The 24353-nt window shown below is 41.7% G+C and overlaps 1 protein-coding gene across 4 annotated transcripts in view; it reads right to left on the bottom strand.

Annotated features, from left to right (window-relative positions):
• The window catches only part of LOC143033948 (uncharacterized), a 35382-nt gene extending 12072 nt beyond the window's left edge, over nucleotides 1–23310 (bottom strand). The window contains exons 1-2 of one of the 4 annotated variants that reach the window (XM_076199639.1): nucleotides 23139–23310; nucleotides 11864–12041 (exon numbers count right to left, since the gene is read on the bottom strand). In XM_076199639.1, coding sequence (XP_076055754.1) covers nucleotides 11864–12041; nucleotides 23139–23195 — 235 coding nt within the window. In that variant the 5' untranslated portion in view covers nucleotides 23196–23310. Of the gene's footprint in view, nucleotides 1–11863; nucleotides 12042–17465; nucleotides 17487–17751; nucleotides 17771–17830; nucleotides 17950–23138 lie in introns of those variants that run through there. The other 3 variants (XM_076199640.1, XM_076199643.1, XM_076199641.1) reach the window with 3 other exon arrangements.
• Nucleotides 23311–24353: the final 1043 nt, after the last annotated feature.

Raw genomic sequence — 24353 nt, 5'->3', positions numbered from 1 at the left:
AAATTTTGAGTTTGTAGAAAAATAATAATATACATTAAACACTCCATATATTGAACCTAGTTACAGCAAATTTTGGATATAACAAATGCCATTTCTCAGCTGAACTCCTCTCTCATATAACTTAGTATGTTATATAAGGCAAAAGTTCACAAAGAATGACTATCAGATATAGCAAATTCCATATTCCTTTCAAATCTGAACTTCCATCTCATAAACCAATCCAAAGTTTAATAAGTACAAAAAGTTCGATTTGGTAAAACCTTTGGTTATATTGAACTTTCAGATAGAACAACCAAGCCTCCCCCACCCCAAGTAATTTGGTATATCAAGGATTTACTATTGATTAATCAATATTCAGGTAGATGAAATAAAACACACCTTAGGACTAAAATAATTTAAGAAAGTCTTATAGACACAAAATTAATAAAGGGATTTCTTCTTGTTTGACATGTAAATTCTTGACTGCATGAAAGGAAAGGGTTGCCACAAAGCAGTGGGAGCTTACGAACTTAAGCTATTAGGCTCTGCTGTGGTGTTGTCTTGCTGCACTGCTTCTGACCAGAGAAGTGAACAGGGATGGCCTTTCATTCACAAGGGACTAAGATAAAAGGGACAACGAATAAGTGTTGGATATGTAAAGGGTGGTTATATGTCTTGGTTGGGGCACCTCTTTCACAAAGGGAAAAGGGGCTCTTGGTAATGTATAAATATACCTGCTTGAGATGGTGATAATAATAATAATTAAAAAAAAAAAAATCATCTTCAACATCAACAGCAGTCACTTTCTTATGTAGGAATGTTTCTGGTTTCAAAGCATGAGAAAAAACTTTAATTCAATAAATTCATGCAATTTGTGGATTTGCACCTCCTTCTGGAAAAGCAGTACATAGTTCTTCAGCAAGGGCAAAATACTTGTGAAAAAATGCAGCAGCTACAATGTGTAACTGCAATGCACAAAGAGTTTATCTGCAATCCTCTTTTTCCTCTTCTTCCCCTCTTGTCATATTTTTTTTCAGTTGACAGCTGAAACAGCTCTCTCCCCAACCTCTTTTAATGTGTACACAGCACTGCACAAACGGAGAAATTTCTTTATTTCATAAGTCTGGTATGAAAGAAGAGAAGAATACAGTATCTGCATCAAACATTCTCAATGTATCTACTGGAACATCATATGCACTCAGCCATCTTGTGGGCACATACTCCTCAGGTGTGGTGTACTTTATGTCAAGAACAGAGCACAGTTCCTCCAGATAATGATGCAAATCTGGTGACCATTTGAAATTACTGAAAATGGCAGTAAACATTCCTTCCAGATGCTGCTCAAAGGCTTTGGAAAAGTGTTTGCAAACATTACGAACATGATTAAATGTATCACTGTCGATGTCTAGGAGATAGGGAGCATGAATTATCCTTATCCTCACTTCCACACCATTCTTTGAGCCTCTTATCACATTGCAGGAGACCATTAATAGACTTTACATTGCTCCATGGAATACTATGATTTGTGAGGAGGGCATTGTTTCACTGTTTACCACTGTCAAACTAAGTGAAGGAAAATGATTGACAACTACTTTCCTTAAATTCAGGGAAAAGTAGCTCACGAGGATTATCAAGACTTTCTTTTTGTCTGCTGCTGCCTTCATCTATGTTCCTTGAGAAGAAATTGTTTCAAAGATCATTAATCAGCTGGTCTTGGAAGGTTTCTGATAAATCATACTGCATCTTTAAGATGCTGTATTTCTATCACTGGATCACTTGCAGTGTTCTTTGATAGGCCAATAAGCTCAGGTGCCATAGTAAATGATAATGATTTCTCTGCAAGAAAGACTACCAGCATAGCCTCTTGGTTGGCAACTTTGTCAATCAATGGAACTTTAGTCTGCAGTGGTGCATATATTGGTTCCACCTATGGTTTGAAGAAAGGATACAAACCATAGGTTGAAATTGTACTGGAAATAGATGGAATGCAAATAGCTGAAAAAAGGAAAGTTATAGAACTGGTTTACAGTGAGGAATGGTGTCTTACGAAGGAGAAGAAAACCTTGATTTTTAGTGTTATTGTGGTAATCAAGAGTTAAACAATTATTAATTTGATATAAAAAAGAAAAAGCTTGTACAACTGTAAGCAAAATTTGAACCACATGAACATCACCTACTTTCCAATTGTCTGCTTCAACAGGAGGCCATTTTCACATTTCTCTTGACACTGCCAGGTTGTGACATGGGGTACAGGAAGTTCAAAGACAACTGTCAATCAGTTGTCCACTATTGTGTTCTTTCCAATCATGTATATCAAAATACATTAGAACTCTTTATTCCCGTTGTCCGTGCCCTACATAACTTGCCAGTATTGAGAAATATTTTGAGACAATGACAGCCTCCTACTGAACCAGACTATGGCTTAGATACTGCAAAGCAGTTCTTCATTCAGCTGTTTTTCTTAACAGTTTGCCAATAAGCATGATTTCTATATTGAATAAATTTTTGTTTTACTCTAGATAACACAATTACACATAAATTTCAATGTTACCTTCTCTAAATCAGTCTTGGTGAAATGGTTAGCAAAGTTTGAATACAATTATATCAACACTTTGGTCATCTTAAAAATTAGCCATCTCAATGTATAGCTTGTAGCATTAAATGCTAAAGCATTTTCAGGATGGAGAAAATATAAAAAATATTTCAAATATGGTGTTGGCTATACCCATTTTTGCTGACTTTTTAAGTTTAACTTCATCAATACAAGTCAAATTCTCGCAGGCAGCATCAGTTGCTTGATGTACGATGATTCGATGATGCATCACAATATTCGCATTAAGATATAATGTAACAACTGTATTACTTGTTCTCTTTCACTGAATATCAGTACATACATGCATATACCAAAGGCTTTTTCCCCCTTACGAGGGAGGAAAAAAAACAAAGGCATAGAAACCACTCCCACCCATTCCATCCCCTACATCAGTAACCACAGAAAGTATGATCAAGCCAGTTCACAGAATACAGGGGTTACTCAGCTACAACTACATACATACATACACCAAAGGCTTTTCTCCCTTACTAGGGAGGTAACTAAAAAACAAAGGCATATAAAAACCACTCCCACCCATTCCATCCCCACAAACTCCACTCCCATCCACCCCCCTCCCTCTCATCTTGGTTCCTCCTGGATGATGGGTCATCCCTGCATCTCACTCACTACCCTGGGTCAGAAGCAGTGTCGCAAGACACAGCACATCCATAGTAAAGCCAGTTCATTAAGTCAGCAACCACCTCTCTACATCTGCTCATGCAGAAATGGAGAAGACTGACAGAAATCCCTTCAGGCTGCGTCAATTTATTTTTCACACATACTCCCTCACCCTCTTGCATTACAGCATCATCCATACAAGACCATTTTCCATTCACCCCTATCTTTTATTTTCTCCTGTCCTTACTAAACAGACATTCCCCTCTTTCCCAATGCCCCTTCATGTTCACTCCTTCCACCTCTGCCTTCCACACCTCTTTTACCAATCTTTCTTCACTCATTCTTTCCATGTGTCCAAACCATGACAATACTCTTTCACCAATCCTATCTCCCAACTCTCTTTCCACCCCTGTTCTCCTCCTCACCTCATTGTTTCTCACTCTATGCAGCCTAGTAATCCCTATCATACTTCTCAGGTACTTATCTCAAACACATTAAACTTCTCTCTTATGTTCCATGTTTCTGCCACATACAGTGCTGTTGGCACAATCACTCCTTCATAGTCTCCTCTTAGCATTCATTCCCAAATGTCTATTTCTCATTACATTTTTTAATCCACCAAGGCATTTACAATTTTTAATCCCCCAAGGCATTGAGTGAAACCAAGTTGAAAGGGAGGGCAAGTTTGAGTTTGGGAGTGAAGAGAGGATGAGGGAGAGAAGGGGTGGCTATACTAGTAAGTGAAGAGATAGGTAAGTGTGCAGTGGAGTGGAAGGAGGTTTCTTCAAGGTTACTGTGGATAAAAGTGAAAATGGGAAGGGAGATGTGGGTATTTGTAAGTGCATATGGGCCTGGTACTGAGAAGAGTGTAGAGGAAAAGGAGGCTTTTTGGATAAATTTAAATGAGTGTATAGAGGGATTAGGGAGAAATGTTAGTGTAGTGGTATTGGGAGACCTTAATGCTAGGATAGGACATGAACCAACAGACAGTGGTTGGGAAGTGTGGAGCTCCAGGAAAAAATTGTAGTGGAGAGTTGATGGTGGAGATGTCAGTTGATGATAGCAAATACAGTGTTTAGGAAGAAAGTCAAGCATAAGTACACATGGGAGAGGGATTGTGGATGGAAGGGTGGTGAGCATTAATGGACTATATAGTGGTAACCAGGAGTATAGTAGGAAGAGTTAAGGATGTACATGTTCTTTGGCAAGGGGAGAGAGTGGGGGAATACCAGATAATTTTTTGGTAGAAGGTAAGTTGAGAATGGAGGATAAATGGCGAAAAACGAACAGGACAGAAGGTAGAGTAAACTGCTTAAACAAGAAAGAAAAGGGGTACAAGAAGCGGAGATAGGAGTTAGAGGAAGTGAATGATAGAGTAGATCTAGAAGTACTGAAGGAATGGGGATGGTTCAAGGAGGGAGTCACAAGGTGTGCAAAGATGGTGTATAACAGCCCTGTGCAACCTGCGGCCCTCAAAGGCTTTCATTGCGGCCCTTTCTCCTAAAAATAAACGAGTTATAGTGCGGCCCTCAGAGAGAGAGAGTGTTACCAATTAGAGCCCACCGAAAGTTTGACTAAATTCATATTCTTGTGTACCAATTTCGCCATATTTTTTCTATTTTGTTCACTGAGATACAAGTTTTAATTATATTAGAACAGAAAATAACATATTACTTGGAATTTTTAATTATTAGATTGAGTGTTCCTTGGCTATCTGTCTGAGTCTGACACGTATGATTCACGTACTGTAGTAGTATGTGTGTTCCCGCCTGTCAGAACCGCTGCCTGACCAGTCTCCGTTGTCACTTCATTTCTTGTGGTTGATTTGTGATTACCGGTACTGTAAGTCTAACTCTTATTCTTGTGTTAATGATCCCAGTTAACCAACAATAAGTAATTATCTATGTTTGTACGTTATAATAATAAGGTACGGTAGCCTTTCATTTGCTCATTTACAGTAAGGAAAATACATTTGTTTCGGACAATTCTTATATTTGTGATCCCAATTTAAATAAAATCAGTAACAAACTAATTATCTATCTTATCAGTATAATCTCACATAATATGTCTTCAATCATAGTAAGTAACATGAAATTGTAAGGTTATGTGGCCCTCCATACCAAGAGAGTTGTGACTTGTGGCCCTTTTGGAAAAAAGGTTGCACACCCCTGGTGTATAACAAGGAGGACAGGTGGAAATAGAAGGGAGGGCAGTGAATGGTAGGATAAGGAAGCAAAGAAGGTTGTAGAAGAGAAGAACTTTCACAGATTGGTCACAAAATAAGACGAGAGAATCATATGAGAGATACAAAGAGAAAAAAAATAAAGCTTAAGATAAAGGAGAAAAAGAGGAGAGCAATGTGAAATGGGGTAAGAGTATGACAGAAAATTTGGAAGTAATAAAAATGATGCTTTTGAAGGAAATTAAGAGAGGGAGGTGAATCAAGTAGAGAAGAAAAAGTGAAAGGTGTAGATGGAGAGGTGATATAGGAAGAGAAGGCAATAAGAGGAAGATGGGCAGAGTATTTTAATGAGTTGCTAAATGTGAAGGACAGGGAGTGGTAGTTGCAGTTGTTAAGATGATGAGAGCAGGTACTATGGTGGTGAACTGGCTGGTGAAGTAATTTAATGATTATTTAATAGAGTGTAGAGTGCCAGAGTGGAGGAGTGCTTGTATAGTTCCACTTTACAAGGGAAAAAGGGATGAGTGTGAGTGTAGTAGTTTCAAAGGGATCAGCTACAACTACAAAATATAATCAAGATGCCATCACTTGACATCCTGGGACCAAGTCGAGCCCTATTGCCATTATAATTTGTAAACATCAACTCCAGCTATTTAGGCATGGGTTATGTTGATCTAACAAGATAACCTCCATAAGAGACAACTCTTGATGAAAAGGATGCCCTCAGTGCTCATGGCTGGGGGAGGTTGACTAATCCTGCTGACAGACGGTTGGATTAGGTAAGGTGGACTAAATGAGGATTGCTCCGAAAAACCATGGGGATTGACAGTGCCAAGCATGTGACGTGATGTGCCCTTGGAATACACTCCTAACTAATAAAACTTATCACCATTAATAAGATTGCAAATATGCTTGCCATTTCAGCCACAAAGTATCTGAAGCATAATTTCACCCAAAGCCCTGGGCAAAATGGGAGAATTAGTATGAAAAATATTCACTACTAAGACTCTAAGTGGAATTGTTTTTTAGTATTCTTAAAATAGCCATAATTAAATCAGCTTCTCTGTATTCATAGTATGGAGTATTTTTAAACCTATATTTTCCAGACATGCCAATAAATATTGTACTGTGTATCAATCTATATACCAAGGGCTTCCCACCCCTTACAAGGGAGGTATACAAGTCAAAAGGCAAGTAACTCCCACTCATTCCACTCCCATCTACCACCCTTTCCTCCCTCTCTCATCTTAGCTCCCCCATTGATCATAGCTCCACTTAGCTCCATATATGATATTTTTTCTTAACACTGAAATTTTATGCTTTCAGTTCTTATCTCTTCATCCAAAAGTCCATTCCATTTTGGCAGAGCTTTAAGACTGATAACCCTTGATCAACTTAGAGGATAAAATTTAGAAGGTTACAGTAAACACAATTATTTTTTTTTTAATGTATATTAAAAAATGCATTGTATACACAAAATAAATAAAATAAAAATAAATGTTTACTGTAACCTCTCAGCTGCTCAAGGGATATTTATCAGTCTTAAAACCTTGCCAAAATGGAATGGACTGTTGGATGAAAACATGTGTACTGAAAGCATAATATTTTGAGTAAAATGATATGTCCTCAAAACAAATACCCTGAACTTGCACTTTAACACTGGACACAAGCTTCAGTACATGTATTCAGAAACAATGAAGAACTGTTGAGACTAGAACTAATATTTATGTCGGAGCCTGAAATTGTGTATAAAATGGAATACAAGTCTTGCGACACTGCTTCTGACCCAGGGCAGTGGACAAGGTGCAGGGATGACCCATCATCCAGGAGGTGCTAAGATAAGAGGGAGAGTGGAGGGGGTGTGGAGTGTATTTAGGGATGGAATGGGTGGAAGTGATTTTGTGCCTTTTCCTTTTTGGCTACCTCCCTTGTAAGGGGGAAGAAGCCTTGGTATCTGTATGTATGTACAAGACACTGACTGGGAAGAATGACCACATACTAATTGAGTTTGAACTAAAAGATGAAAATGATTTGGAAAGAAATGAGGAACACAGAAAAGAAAGACTAATGTACAACAAAATAGATTTTGAGAAACTCAGAAATTTCTTTCAAAAGATGAATTGGGAAAACTTCTTTGATGAGGAAACAAAGATGGAAGAGACATGGAATATATTAAAAGAAGTTTATAAAGAAGGAATAGATAAATATGTACCAAACCAGAAGCAGGAAAGGGTGTACATTAAGTGCTGGTACAACAAAAAATGTAATGAGGCAAAAGATAGAAGAGACCTAATATTAACGTCAGAGCCTGAAATTGTGGATAAAATGGAATACAAGACACCAATTGGGAAGAATGACCACATACTAATCGAGTTCAAACTAAAAGAGGAAACTGATTTGGAAAGAAATGAGGAACACTGAAAAGGAAGACTAATGTACAACAAAATGGATTTTGAGAAACTCAGAAAATTCTTTCAAAAAGTGAATTGTGAAAACTTCTTTAATGAAGAAACAAAGATGGAAGAGAAATGGAATATATTACAAGAAGTTTATAAAAAAGGAATAGATATATATGTACCAAGGCAGAAACAGGAAAAGGTGTACAATAAGTGCTGGTACAACAAAAAATGGTGTAGGGAATGGGGGGTGATCCCAGGGAGTATCTATGAGAAATAATTTGATGCAGCCCGAAGGGATTTCTCCCTGTCTTCTTTTCAGCATGAAGGGATGGAGAGGGGGGTCACCAATTTAATGAAGCAGCCTTGCTGTGGATGTGCTGTGTCTTGTGACACTGCTTCTGACCCAGGGCAGTGGGTGAGATGCAGGGATGACCCATCATTCAGGAGGTGCCAAGATAAGAGGGAGGGGAGTGGAGTGTGATGGGGATGGAATGGGTGGGAGTGGTTTTATGTCTTAGTTTTTTGGCTACCTCCCTTATAAGGGGAAAAAAAACTCATTCAAAGAAGGAAAGGTACCACAAAATTGGAAAAATGCAAATATTGTACATACATACAACCAAATGTTTTTTCCCCCTTACAAGGGAGGTAGCCAAAAAGAAAAAGGCATAAAAACCATTCCCACCCATTCCATCCCTAAATACACTCCACTCCCCTCCACCCTCTCTCTTACCTTGGCACCTCCTGGACGACAGGTCATCCCTGAATCTGGGTCAGAGGCTGTGTTGCAGAAAAGGAGAAGACGGGGAGAAATCCCCTCGGGCTGTGTCAAATTTTTCTCACACATACTACCTCACCCCACATCCCCCCACCAATTCCACCTCATGCATCTCAACATCACCCATATACAACCATTTTCCATTCACCCATCTTCTGTCCTCTCCTGTCCCTCAACAGACATTACCCTCTTCCCCAAAGCCCCTTTCACCCCATCCATCTATCTCATCCTAGGTTGCCCCCTCATGTTCACTCCCTCCAAATCTGCCTTCCATACCTCTTCTACTAGTATTTCTTCTCTCATTCTTTCCATGTGTCCAAACCATCCTAATACTCTTTCATCCACCCTATCTCCCAACTCCCTTACCACCCCTGTTCTCCTCCTCACCTCATTTCTCACTCTATCCAGCCTAGTAACCCCCATCATACTTCTCAGACACTTCATCTCAAACACATTCAAACTCCTTCTCTTCCTCTCTTATGTTTGTTTCTGCCCCACACAGTGTTGTTGGCACAATCACTCCTTCTTTCATTTCCTCTTAGCAAATATTGTACCAATATATAAAGGGGGAGATAAAGAGGACCCAACAAACTATGGACTGGTCTCCCTAACAAGTGCAATAGCAAAAATAAGTGAAAAAGTTATCGAAAGTAGATGGATCAAACATCTGGAAGAAAATGATATATTGAATCCAAAACAATGTGGCTTTAAACAAGGAAGATCATTTACCACTAACTTGATCTGTTTTTATTTGAGGCTAATAGACATAATGCAAGAAAGGGACGGATGGGGTGATTGTGCTTTCCTAGATTTACAAAAGGCATTTGATAAAGTACCACACAAAAAGCTACTATGAAAACTCCAAACAACAGGTGTACAAGAAGAGTTATTGAAATGAGGGTGGAGTCCCACAAGGTTCTGTATTAGCACCAATGTTTGCCATATATATAAATTGCATGGATGAAGGTGTAGAATGTTACATAAACTTCTTTGCAAATGATGCAAAACTACTAAAGAAAGTAAGTACAGAAAAGACAGAATCACTACAGAGAGACTTGGACAGAATCTGGAAATGGAACCAAAAGTGGGAAGTGAACTTCAACATCAAGAAATGTATAATGGAATTTGGAAAAAGTAAAAACAGAATATCAGGGGAATTTCGAAAAAGTAAAAATAGAATATCAGGGCAATATAAAATTTATTAGCTTGGAGAAGGACCTAGAAGTAATTAATTATTAACAAAGACATGTCACCAGACACGCATATTAACAAAATAGTAGGAGAAACCTACAATTTACAAAGATCACACTGATAGGACCAAGAGTACACTGCGACATTATGGACACCCAGCACAAAAAAAAGAATATAAAGAGGAGGTTAATCAAGTGGAAATGAAAAGATAATAGAAGCAGATAGAAAGATGATAATGGAAGAGACGGCAATAAGAGGAAGATGGTCAGAGTATTTTAGGGGCTCACTAAATGTGAAGGAGGATAGGGAGGAAAAAGTAGTTGCAGTGATGAGTGAGGAAAATGGAGGAAAAATAAGGAAAGATGAGGTGAAGGCAGTTAAGATGATGAGAGCAGGAAGGCACCTGGGTTGGATGGGTGTCATGCAGAATGTCTGGCTGGTGAGGTTAATGTTTGTTTAAGGGAGGATAGATTGCTGCAGGAATGGAGGAGTACCTGTATATTTCCACTTAACAAGGGAAAGGAGGGTAAGTGTGAATGTAGTAGTTTCTAAGGGATCAGTTTGTTAAGTGTAGTTGGGATGGCTTATGGGAGGGTTTTAATTGAGAGGATTAGGAGATGAACAGAGGGAGTAATTGGTGAGGAACAGTGTGGATTTAGGACAGGTAGGGGTTGCATGGATCAGATTTTTGTGGTAAGACAAATATGTGAGAAAGCTTTATGAAAATATAAGGATGTTTTTTTGGCCTTTATGGGTTTGGAAAAGGCTCAACGACAGGGTAGACAGGAAGGCACTGTGGGAGGTATTGCAGATATATGGGATTGGAGGAAAGCTGGTAAGAGCAGTCTAGAGATTTTACGAGAGTAAGAGAGCTTGTGTTAGAATCTGAAATAGAGAGTGAGTGGTTTGAAGTGTGGTGGTGCACGAGGTAAGTGCAAGGGTAATGGGTCTGGGATTGGAGATGGTTAAGGGAAATGGAAAGGGGTGGGAGAAAAGCTAGTTGTTGTTTGCTGATGACACTGCAATTATGGCAGGATCAGAGGAGGGATTGAAGGTGTGCAAAACAAAGAAGTTGATTATGTGGGTAAAAGTGAGGTGATGAAATGTACAAGGGGAGAAAGTGGCAGCAGAATGCAATTGAGTATTGAGAGAGACTGGAGGTAGAGTGTAGATTGAGAGAAGCAAGTAAATGCTTTGGGGGATTAAAAATTGTAATGAGAAATAGATATTTAGGAATGGATGCTAAAAGGAGATTGTATGAAGGAGTGATTGTACCAACAGCACTGTATGGGGCAGAAACATGGAACATAAGAGAGAAGTTTGAATGTATTTGTGATGAGGTGCCTAAGAAGTACTAGAGGAGTTACTAGGCTGGATAGAGTAAGAAACAAGGAGGTGAGGAGGAGAATGGTGTAGAAAGGGTTGAGGAAAGAGTACTGGGATGGTTTGGACACATGGAAAGAATGAATGAAGAAAGATTAGTAAAAGAGGTGCGAAAGGCGGATGTAGAAGGCGTGAACATGAAAGGGGCAATCAAGGATGGGATGGATGGATGGGGTAAAAGGGGCATTGGGAAAGAGGGGAATGTCTGTTGAGGAAGGATAGAAGACAGAAGATAGGGGTGAATTGAAAATGGTTGTGTATGGATGATGCTGTGATGCATGAAAGGGAGTGGGTGGGGGGGGAGTATATGTGAAAAAATAATGTGATGCAGCCGTCTCTGTCTTCTCTTTTTCTGTATGAGGGGATGGAAAGGGGGGGTCACTGATTTAATGAACCAGCCTTACGGTGAATGTGCTGTGTCTTGCAACACTGCTTCTGACCCAGGGCAGTGGGCTAGATGCAGGGATGACCATCATCCAGGAGGACCCAAGATAAGAGGGAGAGAGGGGGTGAATGGTAGTGGAGTATGTGGGGATGGAATTGGTGGGTGGTCTTTATGCCCTTGTTTTTTTGGTTCCCTCCCTTGTATGGGGGAAAAATCCTTTGGTATACACTAGAAAAGATTATATTTTCCATGCAGTATAAGGGTAAGAAAATATATTCCCTGGAGACAAGAAATGAACTCTATATGAGGAAGCATAGGTTCTAAATTATAATTTATAATAAAAAAATTAAAAACTTACTTCCGGCTTCTTTTCGTTCCTTCTTTGCTGGGGGTGTGTATACTTCACCCCTGGCAGCAGCACGAGTTCTTCTCCTTCCTGGAGTCTCCTTATCTTCATAACCCATCTCCTTCAACAATGCCTCACCTTCTGCTGTGGCACGAGAAATGTTGCTTGTGCGATTCTTCTTTTTCTCACCCTGTAGGAAGAAAATAATGATTTCCACACCCATTTTTTTTTTTCTTTTCTTTTTTTAACCAATAAAATTTTGAATATTGTGGTAGGGAAGAAGGAATACTGCCACCAAGTGTTCCCATTCGAGTCTTAAAAAATGGAGAAAAAAAAAAAAAAAAAAAATCCACAGCCCCAAACAGTACTAAAGAGGGTATAGGGGGAGGTTTCCAACCACAACCCTAAGGTTTGGGGCTTTTAATGTGTGTGGATGTGGCACAGATGAGAGTAAAATGGAAGAGATAGGCAGTATCTCTGCGAGAAGATGGATGTGTTGGCACTGAGTGAAACTAAATTGAAAAGGAGGGGAAGTATAGTTGACAGGGTTCAGGAGTGAAAAGAGGATGAAGAAAAGAAGGGGTGGCTATACTAGTAAGTGAAGAGATAGATGAGCATGTGGTTGAATTGAAGGGTTCTTCAAGGTTAAAGTGGATGAAGGTGAAACTGGAAAGGGAGATGTGGGTCTTTGTAAGTGCATATGGCCCTGGTGCTGAGGAGAGTGTAGAGGAAAGGAAGACTTTTTGGATAGATTTAAATCAGTGCATGGAGGGTTTAGGTAGAAATGTCAATGTAGTAGTACTCTGAGATCTCAATGCTAGGGTAGGAGATGAACCAATAGATAGAATGACTGGGAAGCATGGAGTTATGGGAAAAAAGTTGTAATGGAGAAATGATAGTGATGTGTCTAGAGTCAATGATAGCAAATACAATGTTTACAAAGAAAGTCAAGCATAAGTACACATGGAAGAGGGTGGTGGATAGAAGGGTGGTAGATAGATATTTAATGGACTATATAGTGGTAACCAAGAGAAGGAAGAGTTTTGGATGTACATGTTCTGAGGGGAAAGAGTGGGGGAATATCAAATCATTTTTGGTGGAAGGTAAGATGAGAGTTAAAGATGGAGAAAGAGGAAAAGGACAGAAGGTAGGGAGGTGCTCAGAGTAAATGGCTTAAATGAGAAAGAAAAGGCTGAGAGAAAAGTGGGAGTAAAGGATAGAGTAGAACTAGGAGTACAGGAGGAATGGGGATGTTTCAAGGAGTGAGCCACAAGGTGTGCAAAAATGGTGTGTAGAACAAGGAGGATGGGAGGAAATAGAAGGAAGGGTTGCTAGTGGTGGGATGATGAAGCAAAGAAGGATGTAGAAGAGAAGAATTGAGCATTCACAGATTGGTTACAAAATGGACGAGAGAATTATACAAGAGGTGAAAAGAAAAGAGAAGCAAAGCATAACGCTGTGTTCTGATTGACCCGCTGAGACCGCCAATCACGAAGCGCTATACTCGCTGAGGATTTGGCCCAGGTGAAGCTCCCAGCCTTATTGTTGATATTCGGACGAGTGGTGATGTAAGCAGCTTCTATAGATTTTCTGGTCTCCTTATCCATACCTTCGTGTAGAATCTCGGCTCGGTTCCATTGTGGGAGGTGCCCAGATTCGTCAACATGCACCACCATGCGTTGGTGAGTCTATGGTGACGGAGGTCGGCCTTATGCTCCCTGATTCTAGTGTCAAGCCCCCTCTTAGTCTCTCCATAGTATGCTTTATCGCATGATGTGCATGGGAGAGACTAAGAGGGGGCTTGACACTAGTATCAGGGAGCATAAGGCCGACCTCCGTCACCATAGACTCACCAACACAATGGTGGTGCATGTTGACGAATCTGGGCACCTCCCACAATGGAACCGAGCCGAGATTCTACACGAAGGTATGGATAAGGAGACCAGAAAATCTATAGAAGCTGCTTACATCACCACTCGTCCGAATATCAACAATAAGGCTGGGAGCTTCACCTGGGCCAAATCCTCAGCGAGTATAGCACTTCGTGATTGGCGGTCTCAGCGGGCCAATCAGAACACAGCGTTATACGCTCGCATACCCCCTTGAGCCGTAAGGCATGTATATAAACTCTGTATGTATCTAGTATGCTCATTCCTTTGAGAAAGTCGATAGACGAAACGTCAGGAATAAAAGCTTCACCTCCAGTCCATGTTTCCTTTACCGTGTCTATACAACTTGTTCACATGGATTTTCAGGAGGAAAGCTGTTAAGAGCAGTAAAGAGTTTTTCCAAGAGTAGTAGAGTTTGCATTATAATTTGAAATAGAGTATGTGAGTGGTTTGAGGTAAAATGGGACTTCGCTAGGGATGTGTTATGTTGCCTTGGCTGTTCAATTTATACATGGATGGAGTGATATGAGAGGTAAAACAAAGGTAATGGGTCTGGGATTGGAGATGGTTAAAGAAAACAGAGAAAAGTTGGAAATAAGCCAGTTGTTTGCTGATGACACTGCAATTGTGGCAGGATCAGAGGTATTGAGGAAGTTAGTGACAGTGTTTGGGAAGGTGTGCAAAAGAAGGAAGTTAAAGATAAATAAGGGTAAAGTAAGGTGATGAGATGTACAAGGAAAGAAAGTGGCAGCAGACTGATAGTGAGTATTAAGGGAGAGACTGGAAGTGGATAGTTTTAGATACTTGGGTGCAAATGTGGAAGGAAAGAGATGAGTGGAGGTGGAGGTAGAAAGTAGATTGTGAGAAGCAAGTACATGCTTTGAGGGATTAAACAGTGTAATGAGAAATAGATATTTGGGAATGGATGCTAAGAGATTATACGAGTGATTATACGAGTGATTGTGCCAACAGCACTGTATGGGGGCAGAAACATGGAACATAAGAGAGAGTATGAATGTGTTTGAGATGAAGTGCCTGAGAAGTATGATAGGAGTTACTAGGCTGGAGAGGGCGAGAAACGAGGTGAGGTAAATGGGGGTGGAAAGGGAGTTGGGAGATAGGGTTGAGGAAAGAGTAATGGGATAGTTTGGACATATGGAAAGAATGACTGAAGAAAGATTAGTAAAAGATGTGTGGAAGGCAGAGGTAGAAGGAATGAACACAAGGGGATGACCAAGGATGAGATGGATGAGGTAAATGGGGCATTGAGATGGGAATATCTGTTAAGGAAGGATGGGAGAAGGCAGAAGATAGGGGTGAATGGAGCATGGTTGTGTATGGACGATGCTGTGGTGCATGAAAGGTGGTGGGTGGGAGATTGGTGAAGGAGTATGTATGAAAAAGTAATTTGACACAGCCCAAAGGGATTTTTCCCTATCTTCTCTTTTTCTGCATGAGGGGACAGAGAGATGGGGGTCACCAATTTAATAAAACGGCCTTGCTGTGTCTTGCAACACTGCTTCTGACCCAAGGCAGTGGGCGAGATGCAGGGATGACAATCCAAGAAGAACCAAGATAAGAGGGACGGGGGTAAATGGGAGTGTATTTTATGCCTTTAGTTTTTGGTTAAATCCCTTGTAAGGAGGGGAAAAAAAAAAAACTTTGGTATATGTAATATAAAACTGTAACCCACTACCAGAAAACAATAAATACAGAGATATTAATATATTTTGATAACTACCTGTGGTCCTCTTTAGCAGATAGAGTAAATGGAGGACAAGAATATATACAAAGTAACAATGAACATTTGGGGAACAAGGAGAGCCTCATGTCACATGCCCTTGGCGAGGTCAGTCATTAAGTTGGGATCCAGTAGCTTTGGAGATTAATTTATAGACTGCCAACCAAGTGATGAAACCTGGTGACCATTGACCTTTGGAAGTATTCTATTAGAAAAGTTTAATGTGATGATTCAATGATTTTTCTTCAAAAACCACAATGCAATCTGAAATTAATGGCAGTGTTTTTCCAATAAATGTGATGATCCATCTTGCTGGTGTGAAGAAACACTGTACACCTAGATCTCTTAATCCAACACTCATCAACTCCCATTTGTGCAGATGTTTGGACCCTTCAGGAATTGGCCCAAGACATAAAACACCACCAATTCCCAGAGTGGGTTTATGTCCTAGGCCCAAACATCTGCACAAGTGTCAGTTGGTGAGTGTTGGATTAAGAGACCTAGGTGTGTAAGTCATGTGTTGCCTAGACTTGCAACTGCCAAGAAACCAACTACGGATATCAGTTCAGCATGCATGTCAATAAGTGAAGGACTATGTAGAATTAGGTATCCTCTGTTCATGTGGTGGTTACTTAGATAATTAATGTCTATTAGCAGGTCAATTCTGTGTTGGTACAGTCTTAATGTAGGGTGGTGACTTGAATGAAGGCATGCTACCATGATGCATCTCTAGTCGTCTGTCTGGGGAGTGATTTCTCAGATGGACTGATTTCTATGGTACTTCATACCCATAGTTGTAAGTTCAACCCTTAAGCAATTCAGTAGATATCTTATGTTTGTCTGTGGGGAGTGGATGAGGAACATAATAGTAATTTATATGCTGTGTTTCTCTTGTGGTGGTTGCATCTTCAATTTTATATCTGTTGACAGGTTGATTCTGTGCTGATTATGTAAAAGCAAGGGGCAGTGATCTGATAGTCATGCTAATGTTAACCTTGCATTTTCTCGGAAATTATTTGTGTGTGTGTGTTTTCCTTGAAAATTTGGCAGGTTATGGATTTAGTGTTGCATTAATGTGTGATTGCTTCATGATTTGCTTTTGTAGGGATATATTGTGGTATGTTGGGGCAGCCTCTTATGTTTAAATAGAAAGCTGCTGAGGTTCAAATGTGCAGTGGGCTGCATTTGTAGGACATGATGTGAGTGGGTGTTGGCAGAATGGGATTTCTCTATTTTCATATAAGGGGATAAGGATGGAGAATTACCATATAAATTAAGCAGTGGGGCCTTGCTGTGGACGTGTTTGTCTCCCAGCACTACTTCTGACCCAGAGAATGGGTGGGAGACAGGGATGAAAATACAAGACTGAGAAGAGAATACAAGATAGATGTATTAAAACTGTGAATGGATTGCTGGATTATCAGTCAATCGGTTGCCCCTGGTATCTCTAGTAAGACCTGTGGCCTTCTGGTAATCTTAAAAGTTTTCATGTGAAAAAGAGTCACTCCTGAAAAATGTGTTATTGTTTGGGGATTGTTAGTGGGCATTGTAGTATGGGGTGTTGTGTCCTCTTTGTGACAGTTGCATCTGGGGACATCACTGAATTACACAAGCAAGGGAACGTTCCCCGCATCTGCTCCATAAATGAGGGCATTTTGAGGAATATTTTAGTATTGTGAAGTAGTACCAACTTATCTGCGGGGCCCTGCGTCTACTACAATGTACTCAGTTTGATCTACGCTTTGTAACTATGGGCAGGCGACCCTTCCTCTCCAAAGTGTCGACATGTACTGTGTGTTTTGTAATTGCATGGTTTGACTAGGCCATTGTTTTGTGCGTCTGATTATTTTTTCTAATACATGGTGAAATGTTAATCATTACAAAAACACTGATAAATTCTTTGGTGACAAATTATACCGTCAGAATGTATATTGTTTCCAATCTGGAAAATTATTATTGGTGACACAAGGGTAGAATTATTAACTATCATATCCACGTGCAAATACACTAAACTGCTATTCTGCGACTCTTGGAATAAGTCGAAGTGACAAGCGAGTGTCCAGCGACCACTTAAGTGCTTGCGCACTCGTATTTAATGTAAGTTTCATAGCTATGTGCAAGCCTCGCTTCCTGATTGGCTGCAAAAGCGGGTGTGAACGACTGATGTTGCCACGCACTACGATACCGCGCGGAATTTAATGTTTTGCTGCGATGTTATTGTCTGCCGTTTTAGTGGGGAATAAGATTGTATTTTCCATTTTATACGTCACCATGCCCACTCTTCATCTGAACCAGAGCTAGAGGGAATTGCGAGACAAGTGCCCCAAGCTGTCTTGAGTATGGTCCTACCAAGAGGTTGCCCGAACCACTCGAGCGACGCATGACGACACGATCGGTGCGATGTGCCAAACTGGACAGATTATGCAGCTACCGAGATCTTTTTTGAGCGTATCCACCGTATCCAAAATTCGACAACTGGATATATATTTTTTTTATTGTTTCAAAAGCAGTGATAATTTTAAAAAATACCTGTCAGTGGGTGTAAATGAGTAATCCGCTGATCTTGCGTAATTTTTCTTTTTCAATGAGAAAAGCAATATTGCAAACATATTTCAAATAAAATTTAAGAGAAAGGGTTACGAAGTCGTGGCACGCCAGGCACAAGCGTCACCTCAGGCGTACGTGCGTCGTGTAACTACGCGCAAGGAGGAAAAAAATATTTCTTGAAAATAATATCGATGCACTTTCCTCTCACCCCTTTCCACTACGTAAACTCTAATCACCATTTATACATGAGAAAGTAGAAATTAAGATACAAATAACGATCTGCGTTTGCCAGGCAAACAAAATGAACCCTCAACATTACCTGGCAGTTTGTCAGTCCTGCCCCAAATGTCTCGCACAACCTAAAAATCAAAGGCACCGTAACTGGTGTACGACAAAATAATACTGCCTACGCTCTGCATGCACGGCCTCCTTGGCAACCCAGAGACTGTGGATGCCGTTTTCCATCCAGCAAAACTACCCGTCACCCACCCACTCCTTAAACGGACCCTCCCCCACTAACCCCCCCACCTCCCATGCCACGAGCCTAAGCCTGTTTTCTTCCTTGCTCACCAACTGCTCTCCGAGAAAGGTCTTTACCTTAATAAACACCCACAGCAGAACAAAATTATCTGGCATTTGAAGAAAAAAAATCCTCGATAATAAAATGTCCACATCAAAGGATATATAATGTATCCTAGCCACCATCACGTACGCATTCTGTGCTGGATTAAACCTAAAAATAAATGCCCCTGAACGTCTGTGAAATCTGCGGAGGGGTGAGGTGTACTGGAGGTGAGGGCTACTGGAAGACGGGGCTAGCGGGACGGGTCCTGCGGATAGACAGACCCCGAGTGGGGGCGGGGGTTGTGGGGGGACAGGCGGAGGCGGGAGCGGATGAGCGAACTAGTGGGATGCTGTGGCCACACCCCATTGGCGAGACAGTTCCACCTGCCGATCAATACGCTTCCGTCACCTCCCGTCTGTCCCTTCTGCTATAGTGCTTGGTATTCCCTGCTGCTGCCGACGACGCCACCAATTCTCCAACTTATTACCACCGCCGCCATTTTTACCTCGCACCACTTCGCCCCCTTCTCTCTCACTCCCCCACAACTTCCCTGTTGCTGGCGGCCACTTTCCCTCCTTGCCATCCTTCACCATCCTCACAACTGCGCAAATAAGCGCTGCTTGATCCTGCTGCCATCCTGTTTACCACCATTGAACGCTGTGGTGTACCCGTGTCACCCTTACATGGTCTCCCGTCTAAGCGCTCACAGACCGAGAACGGAAGTCGGGAGAGGGAAGTTGTGCACGGCGATTCCCCCCAGCGAAGGTCGACCACAGGAAATAGCGATCACTGCGGAGGTTGCCTGGTGGAGAGAAATAAAAAATAGGCCTAACAGTTCCTCACAGTACATCCAGAGAAGGTTGGAGCTATATAGTAGACTCGATTTTCTTCAATGGAGCACTGAATAAAGTAAGACATGACAAGAATCAGTGGCCAATAACATGTCTGGGCGAATAGACAGTGGAGGCTTGAATAAAGGAGACCAAGGCAAGCCATACAGACGATGCGAGGAGGAAGCCATGTGGAGTCTCTAGGAATAGCATTACGTGCAAAGTAACAAGGAGGACGACGTGCCAAGTAGTTAGGAAGGTACGGTACACCGAGCGACAAGAGGAAGGTCAGACGTGATGTGGTACAACTGCCAGCTCGCAGTTGCCCGCCACCCGCCTGCCTGCCCGCCTCCCGCTTGCCTACCCGCCTGTCGCAGAGTTCGTTCAGAGTACAAGGAGGCTTGCGGGCATTGGCTGAGTTAGAAGCAATTACAGCATAAAAACTAGACAAGTTGACCATGAAATAATAAATAGTTTTCAGAGAAATGCCATTCAGATGTGGAAAAAATAAACTTGACGGGGAAAGGGGGGGGAGGGCGGGTTCCGCATATAGGGTAGCTTTCCTGTGCATAAACAATGTTCAGTGAGGGTAGCAACGATGAATGAAGACGATAAGAAACAGGTGGAGGGCTGTTCCATCAAGACACCCTACACACGTAAAGGCGCCATGTCCCTATGCCCCAACCTTTGTAGCAACCTGAATGACGCCATCACCGCAAGGGCAGCCAACCTACTGTACTTCCCCCCTTCCTCTTTTCACTCGCATCGACGTGGCCCGCCCCCTTCTACCTCTGACTCGAGCACATTTGCCACGCTCTACACTTGCAACCTTGTCCAGTCCAACCCCCTCCCACCCTCACTCACTATCTCCCCCGTTTTATCTCTTCTTGGCTCGCAGCATTTCATAAGCTCCCCAATTCCACGCGAAGGCCCGTCTTACCGACATTCGACAACACCCATATGCCCTCTTCCCTATCCTCACTAGTTTCAAACACGCTCACCGAATTTCACACCACCCGCCTCAAACATCAGGTGGCATATGCTCCAACCTCCCAACTCCCCTTACTCCTCCCTCTCCTTGGCCTAAAGAAGATATATCTTATCGCATATGAAACATGCTCTCATAGGATGTTTTCCTGTTTTCATCGTCACTACACCTGTGACACAAGTTTCCTTCCGCTTACTGTAATAACCTAAGAAGATTCCCAGTTACTCGTACACACGACGACTTACACGCCCTCTACTATTTTGACGGTTTATTAGATTTTTTCGTGGATTAACACGCTGGCTCTCAAACCACAACTAACGTCACCCTTAAATCACGCACCCTGCGTAATTCTACCTACGCCAGACCAGCTGCGTGGCTCCCCTCCCCAAACCTGGCTTGGCCTGCACAAATTCCGTCTGTTTACAATGCACAACCCCGTGCATCAATATGATCTCATAGTAACTAGGGGCCCTGAGTGTCCTTGCATATTCGGTCGATCTAAAGGCAACCAAACCACACCCAAAACATACATAGAAGTAAAAACTGGACAAGTGACGCTCCCTACAACTGGTAGCTACCCTTTCTTCCTGCGCGTGCGGTGCACACAATGGATGGCATCCAACAGCTGCTATCTCTGCATATGTCAGACACTCGGCCCCTACATCACATCCAACTCAGCACCATCCCCTCCCAGCTCCCTTTTTTTCAGAATATCCTCGCTACCCTCCTAGCGGGAAGTGGAACCAGGGGGCGGTACAGTGTCAATCCGCGATGATTCGCGTTTAATTTTCGAGTTCTGCGCGAGATCGCGCTATTTTGTTTCTTGACTTGGAACATTCCCCTACGATTAATCCTAAGTACGAGAGAATTTCCTCTACTTCAGACGAACCCAGCCATAAATACAGGGATAGTCAACTTATGAAAGCGAGAAAAAAAAAATCCGCCGAGTAAGGGTTGCGAGTGGGCGGAGTTGTACTGCGGGTAGGAGTGGAGTCAGGAATTCAGTCCCTTTACTTCAGAAGGTTCCAGGTTGAACCACGGGGTTGAGAAGCGAAGCCTCGAACTGAAGACCAACCCACGCCCCACCTCAACCTTTACCCACATAATTTTACGAATAGTACGAGCTATATTAAGTTTTCTTCGTGAGGTAATACCACATTTTAGGAATGAATAATCAAATTTATGCCAGCAACTTGTTGGCGCGCATGATTCGACAGCCACTTTTTTCCATTCTAATACATGATCCCCTCCCAACTCTCCCTCACTTTGGCCGCCGTCGTTCTTTCAAGTCGGCAGTGTTTTCCTTCTAGACTGACGAGAGGACTGGTTGATATGCAACACTGGCCAAGCCTGTGCAACCGGTTGATATGCGAGTCGCCGTGAAGTATCCTGGCGAAACTCTCCGAAGTCGCTATTAGCTGCACTTTTACACTGCACAGCGGGTTTCCCCCCCAAAGTATTGATTGTGCGAAACCTCTGCCATAAAAGATTTCGACTGAACATCCGTGAACGATACCCATTAGGCAGGCAATTGGTAGGTTCGACTTATAATTGAATGCAAATAATACGGTCTCTTCGCCAACATATTATTATGAACATTTACATAGTTCCTGGAAATAAATGTCGAACTGTGCATATCCGGCGCACGCACGGCTCCTCGCATTCGGAAAAAATAAAGTTCGCACCTGAAAAACCAATCCAAATATTTAATTGTACTTCATATTAATAGTCTAATAATAACTGATAATAGTTATAGATGGCGAGGTTGTTACCCCCCCCTTTTAACACCAGTCTGTCCCCTTTACGCCCCCCACCCCTGCTCCATTCCCGAGGCAAACCCAACCGTCATGTAAAATTGAATAGATGCCTCAGGTAATTTGCTTTACTTGTTTTACGGAGCTACCTTACCTAGGTTACATAGGTAAACTTAAATATTAAATACAAGAGGTAAATTCACAAGATGCAAATGTAAATTTAACTTCGATAAAACCCCCCAGAACATTCCACCACCCGGCTAGATGACGTTTCCATCTACCAATTAAAAGTTCATTATTCTACTAATAGTCGCATATCCTGTTAATTATTCTCCGTTATCATAGGACTTTACTAATACTCTTACCTAAATATATTCGATAAATATAACTCACATTTCCATAAAAGCGGAATAAAAAACAAATGAATATCAACATGGCATCCACTAACGTAGAGGTTGGCAGGCCTGTCAAGCCATCGACCCGCTAACAGTCCTCGTTCTTTAGCCAAAATAAATTTCCGTAAAGTCAGATAAACTTGCATTTGACGATAAAATGACAGGCCGTGAACAACAATAACATTCCGAAGCCATGAACTCATGACACTACATGCATCATCAAATAACTAGACTATTTTGGCGGGAACAGCCTTTTCCCTATGGCGGGAAATTCAGTTTTCAAACGTTGGCCCACAAGGATTGATCAAGCGCTTGGGATCGCCATTTTGGTCCGGCGTCACTTACTTCAAAAATGCTAAACTGATGCTAGCACATAAATTTAAGGGACTCAAATACACTTCCATACCCTAAAAGGGCCACTTAAGATCTTTCAATGTTCATTCCTTCTTAATTTTACTTTACCAGAGAAAATAAAAATTTAATTCCACGGCGTCTGCGACCGTATTTGGTGGGCTACGATCCTTTAACCTTCTTCTAAGCAATCAGGGGGGGTAAAGGAAAATTAATTTTGGACTTACCTTACTAGGTGTCTCAACGTTGTTCTCAGCCACAGCAACGGCAGCGTCGTCGGACATTTTGGTAAAGGTTTTGTCGCTTAATTACCGAAAACAGCGGAGGGGATGAATTTTGAAGTGGCTCGTATGGAGGTCCGAGAGAGAAGTGTTGGGCGCGCGGCCGAGGTCACGTGACGCTAGGCTGTTCCCGCCACTGTGCCTCCGCCCCGCCCTCCGTACGCACACACTCCCATGCACGTACACATTTGTTCAGTTTGGTGTTGCTGAACTGCTAAACTGGGCAGCATACTGATTTCGGGAAAAATAATTATGGTCATAAGATAAGTTAAAGACTACACCCAGTAATATACTAATATTGTGCTTGTCATTCAGTATACAACACACTATTGTGAGTTACTGACCATGGTAACTAGGATAAATGTTTGTCCATATACATTTTGAGGATAGAACATGCGCTTATATGTGTATGCCCTTTCGATTTGTCGATTGTCCCTTCTTTCGCTGTTTCCACATGCGTTTCAGATTAGTTTTAGTTTCGGTTAACTGTCAATACCTAGTAGATTTAGTTTATGTTGGAAATAACGTTTAATCATGTCCATGGTCACGAGATGTAAAGTGTGTGCGTGCGTGTGCGCGCGTGTGTAGTTGCGCCGATTAAGCCCTGCACAGACGCCACCACTGAGATGTACCGTAGGCCAGGCGCGTCTTCCCGCGCACACCCCGGGCGCGTCGCGTCTGTGGCACAACATTTCGTTCGCATTCTGCATCTTGTTTCCCATCCATCGATTCTCTGAATAACTTGTCCCTTGGCCAAACAAGACGATAGTACAGGAGAATCCCTACTTCTCTCTAGTGATTGAACCACTGTGTCCTTTATAATGGTACTTGTTGTTATCGAAACATAGTGGGAAATGCCTAAGGTAGTGTTCAGATCCCAGATGGCACGTTCTCGGTAGCTCCAAAGTTGCCTTTTAACAATATGCGATATTAAAAAGTGTTCTAATGAGTAGAAAAATGTGCTTATGATCAGCCTTATGGATGCATGGAAATCGGAATAAATATACCTTGACCACTACATAACATTACTTTAAACGGGAAGTTGGTTTCATTGATAGTTTGGGAAGGATTGGCTTAATGCGTCTTTTACTGCAGACGATTTAATTAATTGTTTCTTTTTCTATATATGTTAACTCGTATTTGACATTGTGAAAGTGTTGG

Source organism: Oratosquilla oratoria, chromosome 16, assembly GCF_046742065.1.
Source record: "Oratosquilla oratoria isolate Oo_2021 chromosome 16, ASM4674206v1, whole genome shotgun sequence".
In the NCBI taxonomy this organism is placed as follows: domain Eukaryota; kingdom Metazoa; phylum Arthropoda; class Malacostraca; order Stomatopoda; family Squillidae; genus Oratosquilla; species Oratosquilla oratoria.
The sequence above is the reverse complement of the archived record's forward strand: the minus strand, read 5'-3'. Positions and strand labels throughout refer to the sequence as shown.